The following is a 6,000-nucleotide window of genomic DNA, read 5'->3' as shown; positions in this document are numbered from 1 at the left end:
ATAGACATGAAAAAATAAAAGTAGGGATAAGAATTAAAAGTGCTACGTAGAAAGATATGTGCATGAGATATACATGAGATATATACATGAGAATAAGAATTAAGAGTGCTACGTTGAAAGATATATACATGAGTGCAGGTGGTGATCAGTGCCAAACATGGAATGATGCAGTGACACAGCGTAGGGTCATGTGTTAGTGGCGGGGACAGTCATATGGTTATTGTTCATGTGTCCAACAGCAGAGGGGAAGAAACTGTTCTTATGGCGAGAGGTTCTGGTGCGAATGGACCGGAGCCTCCTGCCTGAGGGGAGCAGGTCAAACAGACTGTGTCCAGGGTGAGAAGGGTCAGGTGAGATCCGAGCTGCACGCCGCAATGTCCTGGAGGTGTACAGGTCCTGCAAAGATGGGAGTCTGCAGCCAATCACCTTCTCAGCAGAGCGCACAACACGCTGCAGTCTCTGTTTGTCCCTGATAGTGGCTCCAGCGTACCACACGGTGATGGAGGAGGTGAGGATGGACTCGATGATTGCAGTGTAGAATTGCATCATCGTCCGTGTTGGCAGGTTGAATTTCTTCAGCTGCCTCAGGAAGTACATCCTCTGCTGGGCTTTCTTGATGACGGAGGTGATGGTGGGCTCCCACTTCAGGTCCTGGGTGATGGTGGTACCCAGGAAGCGGAATGAGTCCACAGAGGTGATGGGGGTGTCAGTCAGGATGATGGGGGGGAGTGGGGCTGTGTGCTTCCTGAAGTCCACAATAATCTCCACTGTCTTCTGGGCATTCAGCACCAGGTTGTTGTGGCTGCACCAGGACACCAGACGTTCAACCTCCCTCCTGTAGGCAGACTCATCCCCGTCCGAGATGAGCCCAATAACGGTGGTGTCATCTGCAAACTTGATTAGCTTGACAGACTGGTGGGTGGAGGTGCAGCAGTTGGTGTACAGGGAGAAGAGCAGAGGAGAAAGAACACAGCCCTGAGGGGAGCCGGTGCTGATGGTCCGGGAGTCCGAGACATTCTATCCCAGCCTCACATGCTGCTTCCTGTCCGTCAGGAAGTCAGTGATCCACCGGCAGATGGGATCAGGCACATTCATCTGGGAAAGCTTGCCTCGGAGATGGTCTGGAAGGATGGTGTTGAAGGCAGAGCTGAAGTCCACAAACAGGATCCTGGCGTAGGTTCCTGGGGAGTCCAGATGCTGCAGGATGAAGTGTAGGGCCATGTTGATGGCGTCGTCTACAGACCTGTTGGCTCTATATGCAAACTGCAGGGGGTCCAGGAGGGGGGCCGTGAGGGTCCTGAGATGGGAGAGAACTAGGCGCTCAAATGACTTCATGACCACAGATGTCAGAGCCACGGGTCTGTAGTCATTTAGTCCAGTGATCCTAGGTTTCTTGGGGACAGGGATTATGGTGGAGGACTTGAAGCAGGCAGGCACATGACATGCCTGCAGTGAGGAGTTGAAAATGCCAGAAAACACCGGGGCCAGCTCGTTTGCACGAATTCAATTACTTCCAAAGGAAGTAATTGAATTCTCACATGAGCCAAGGTGTGAAAAAATGCACAGGTCAATACCATCAATGGCGGTTAAGGGTTAAAACACTGAGACCTCACCCCACCCTGTTGAGGTCACCTGAGGCAAGGTGTGAGGGAGGGTTAAAGCGCCAGGGAGGGGATATCAAAACTGCATTGTAGGTGGCTGATAGCTGTTGTTGTAAGCCACCACTCCTGTTCACCAATGGCTGCTCACAGTGGACATAAATGACCTCCTGTATTCCTCTTTCAAACCATCTGTCTTCTTGGTCTAAAATGTGGACATTCTCATCCTCAAAGAGTGACCTTTCTCCTTTAAGTGATGTACAGCTTGGGTCAACTGTACTAGGGTTTCAAGACATAGGTCTCTCCAGCCTCTTAGATGATGTTTCCACTAACTTAAAGAAGTCCAGCTTCCTTTTTTTAAAGCTGTTAAGACTACCTTGACATGGACAACTGAGAACCTACACAGACTGACCTGCAGAGGCCCATCTGCTCAGTTTCCTCCTCAGTCATGCTGGTTACCATAAGCCTTCCCCTATCCTAACATTTTTTGTAATCATTTCTTTTCCACAGTTATTGTGCTGTCTTATTCCCTTGCAGATTAGCAACACAATGTATCCCTCTGAAATGCAACAATGCTGCAGTGATTTAGGCTCAGAGACAGCCTACTGTAAAGGTACCACAGTTTAATTAAAACGTACGGACCAAAACACCATGTTATATCTGTATCTTGTGTTGAAAGTGGAAATTTTATATCCTTGAGGAAGTTTTCATTTAATAACTAGAATGTAAAAATGATAGGTATTAAAGTGATTGCACAGGCTATTGTTAGCATTCAATGCTGCTTTTAGGCTAATTAATAAGGTTTCATTTTTTGACAGTCACAATATTAGTAGTTGCATGGAAAATATTTTATATACTGCTGCCCTTTGACATACATACAGAAAAAAGACAAAGCAAGATGTGTGTGTGTGTGTGTGTGTGTGTGTGTGTGTACAATCCTGGTTGCTCTGTAACTTCAATACTTTCATGCAGATTTGGGTTCTAACTCGCCAATATCGTACCTTTCTCAAAACAAATCAATGTGAAAGTAGGAACAGCAGACTTAAAGGCACAAAAGCTCTAGCACTGAGGTCACCTATAGCACTTTGGTCCTTCTGGTCAGAGATTAGTGTGTCTATTTTCGTCCCTGTTAGACTGCTAATAAACTCTGGAGGGGGGTCTCTTGCCTGAAAGACTGGCAATTAAAACCTGCGTAACGCTTCATACTGTCACACAGGAAACGCACAATAAAAATGCAGGCTACTCTTAGATTATCTTTTGGCAAAGTAAGTCTCTGTTCTTGTAAACGCCTGTGCGTGTGCCCTCTCCTGGCCGAGGCTCCAGTCTGTTGTATGAATCCAGCCGTTTCCTCTGGCGCACTTCTCCTTTAAGCGCCGAAAAAAAGCCCCGGCCATATGACGTCAGAAGCTAAACCTGCTGGGTGTCTGTCCGTTGGAAAGTGAAGTGTGTTTGTCGTGCTATTGCTATCGGAGTTTTTTTTCTCCCTGTGTTGCCTGTCTTTCGTGAAGTGTTTCTGTTATTTTTGTTTTTACTTCCCTCGAGAGGTTTCACGGTATCGACTGGAAAAAAAACTCTGCCGCTGTTGCCGCCTTAGAGGATGTTTTAGAAAAGTTCCTGAAGCTTTCTTTGAGGAAACCGGTGGACGGCGGACACCACCGGAGATGGATAAGCTAACCGATAGCTGAGTTGTTAGCCGAGAATCACAGAAAAGACTCGAGCTACGATGCTAATAGCTAGCTAGCTAACTTGGCTTTTTACCGGCTAACCGAGCGACTTTGTGAACTCGTATCGTTAGAACTACTGCCAGATTTTCCTCGGGCCTGGACGCGACGCGGTGAGCAGTTTGTCAGAGGCCAGCTAACTCAGGAAGACTCGGTCTCTGTATTGAGAACAGTATTGTTGAGGGGAGGCTGCTTACCTCTCAGCCCCGAACTATGAACATGCTATCAAACTCACAGAACCAACCACTGTTTCCCAACCCGGCGGGGCAGCAGAACCCAGCCGGGCAGCAGAACCCTTCGGGCCAGTTCCACTCCTTCCAGCCCAGACCCACCTTACAGATCAGGAAGAACGCAATCACTGACGAATACAAGGTGACCAGCCAGGTGTTGGGGTTGGGAATCAATGGAAAAGTGCTCGAAATAGTACAGAAGAGCACTGGCGACAAGTATGCCCTAAAGGTAGGTCATATCTGTAATGAAAGCAACACAATTTTGTCCAGCTATGAGTTCATGCAGTGGTCACTATTTTGCAATGAAGACTTTTAAAGTTCAATTCTACACCACTGGACGCTTTAATAGGAAAGCAGAGTCAATCAGAGCAGTTCATTTTTATCCCACAGTGTCGTTTTTAGACTTATTATTTAGACATATTTCTCCTTGTTTGTTGTCCTGCAAAGTATTAAATTTAGCTAGTGCCTGCTGTTTAGATAAAACATATCAAGACCTCAAACTTTCAGGAAATTCGACTTTCAGTGTGCTTACATTTTACAGAGCACCAAATTTCTGTTTTTTTTTTGTCTTCCTTTTCATTGATGTGGCAATGTTGGTAAAAGTGTATCCACGAATTAAATTTTTGATCACCTTTGGCAATAATTTCTTACCCTAAAACATGTCCCGATGTTGTCCAACAGGTGATTTTTAACTCCTATTATTAGAACATGTAACTTCATCATAATAAGCTGGTGCACAGTGAACCTAGAGTAACTTATAAGCAAATAATGAATTGATACACAACAGGTATCTCTAGTTCAAGTGTGCAGTGCTGCTTCTTGTGACTGGAGGTTGCTATGTGATGTTAAAGCTTTTTCTCAGTTGTGTGCGTTTTTTTTTTTTTTTTTTATTTATTTATTTTTTTTATTTCACATTGTCATTGTTTTATTTGTCACCTACTTTCACCACGTAGAGTAACAAGGTAAGAATGTCATGCGTAGCTTTTAAAAAAAAAAAAAAAAAGCGTGTATGGGTTGGGGCTGGTGGTTGTTAGGGTTGTGGCTGTAAAGTGACACTGCAGTATCAGGATCTACCTCTTAAGAGATCATTTTCTGTATTGGTCAATGATTGATAAAGGACAAACGTCACAACAGCTATACACACACAAGTGACTGAAATGTTATCCAGTGAGGCTAAATATCACTGAAGGCTCCCCCCCCCCCCATCATTATGATAGAGAGTGTAATCTTAAGATTGTCAGCATACATAACTGTTGCACAAAATCTTCCACAAGTGAATGAGTTAGGGAAAGACAAAACGAAAAATACAAATCTAAAACCTGAAAAAACAGGTGAGCTGTGTGTGTGTGTGTGTGTGTGTGTGTGTGAGAAACAGCAAATTCACACAAGCTCCCACGCAACCGTCAATCAGCCATGTTTTTGTTTGTTGTTAAAACACTTGTAACAAGTATAAACTTAGAAAGTCATGTTGAACTTTCAGGCCTTCTCAATTGTCTTCTCAGCTGTTTTGTGTGAGCAGGGGCCTTATACATTGATAGCGCTGCATGTAAAACTATAGTTGCCTTTTATGTGAATATAGTTGTCGTTTTTAAAGTGGAAGTGGACTCAGTTCACAGTGAAGTGTAAAACATTTCTAGTAAAGCAGTATTTAATATCCAATAGAAGTGCAAAGCTGAAAGGAAGTTGGCAAAAGGTTCCCATGATTATTGTTGCAGTTGCTCAGTAATTCATGTAAAATGGGTGCCACTCGATTAAAAATCAGTTTTATGTTCACCCTGTGAAAAATTTTCCAAGCTAAAGGTCCACAGATTACACAGAAGTGGGCTGAAATTCTGTACTTCTTAATTTGTTTCCAGGATTTTTGAGCGCTTAAGGCTGAGGGAGTAGAGAACTTTTTTCCAAGTATGATTTAATATATTGGGTCATTCTTTTATTAAATCTTAGTCTTATTAGGTTGTGACTGAACGTGTCCTGGAGGGTAAAATCACATTTGCAAATGTTGTCAATTTTCCATTAGTTTCAGACCACATATATATAAATTCTTTCTCAAAAGAAGTAAAGAAAAGATATATGAACTGCAGCTGGTAACTAACTAGTGTTAGCTAGATTCTGTCTCATAAGTGAGTAATTCATTTTAGTGTAAACTTTCTAGAAAAGTAGTGACAAAGCAGTGGTTAGGTTAACATAACATCTTAGAATATGAATATAATTAAATCCATTTCCGGTGTCAGTTTAAATGATCCAAAACTGAAAGATATTTTGCACATCTGCCTTATAAGATAATTGCTTAAGAGGGATAAATGACAGGCTGTGAGAGGGAGACTTGGGAATTGGTAATGAAATAATTTTGTTTACATCATTGTAAAATAATTTTATGTTGTAATAATAAATCTATTTTCTTAATTTCCTCAGTACCAAAACTAGGGATGTTTCTGGCGACTAATAGACCTT

General features: G+C 43.1%; 1 protein-coding gene across 1 annotated transcript in view; it reads left to right on the top strand.

Annotated features, from left to right (window-relative positions):
* Positions 1 to 2,938: 2,938 nt before the first annotated feature.
* LOC120731923 (MAP kinase-activated protein kinase 2-like) overlaps positions 2,939 to 6,000 on the top strand; it is a 33,802-nt gene continuing 30,740 nt past the window's right edge. Inside the window, exon 1 of the mRNA XM_040029326.1 lies at positions 2,939 to 3,778. Coding sequence (XP_039885260.1) covers positions 3,533 to 3,778 — 246 coding nt within the window. The 5' untranslated portion in view covers positions 2,939 to 3,532. The remainder of the gene's footprint in view (positions 3,779 to 6,000) is intronic.

The sequence above is a fragment of the Simochromis diagramma genome, unplaced genomic scaffold, assembly GCF_900408965.1.
Source record: "Simochromis diagramma unplaced genomic scaffold, fSimDia1.1 OVJJ01000483.1, whole genome shotgun sequence".
Lineage (NCBI taxonomy): Eukaryota > Metazoa > Chordata > Actinopteri > Cichliformes > Cichlidae > Simochromis > Simochromis diagramma.
Note: the sequence above shows the minus strand (reverse complement) of the source record. Positions and strands in the feature narration are given on the sequence as shown.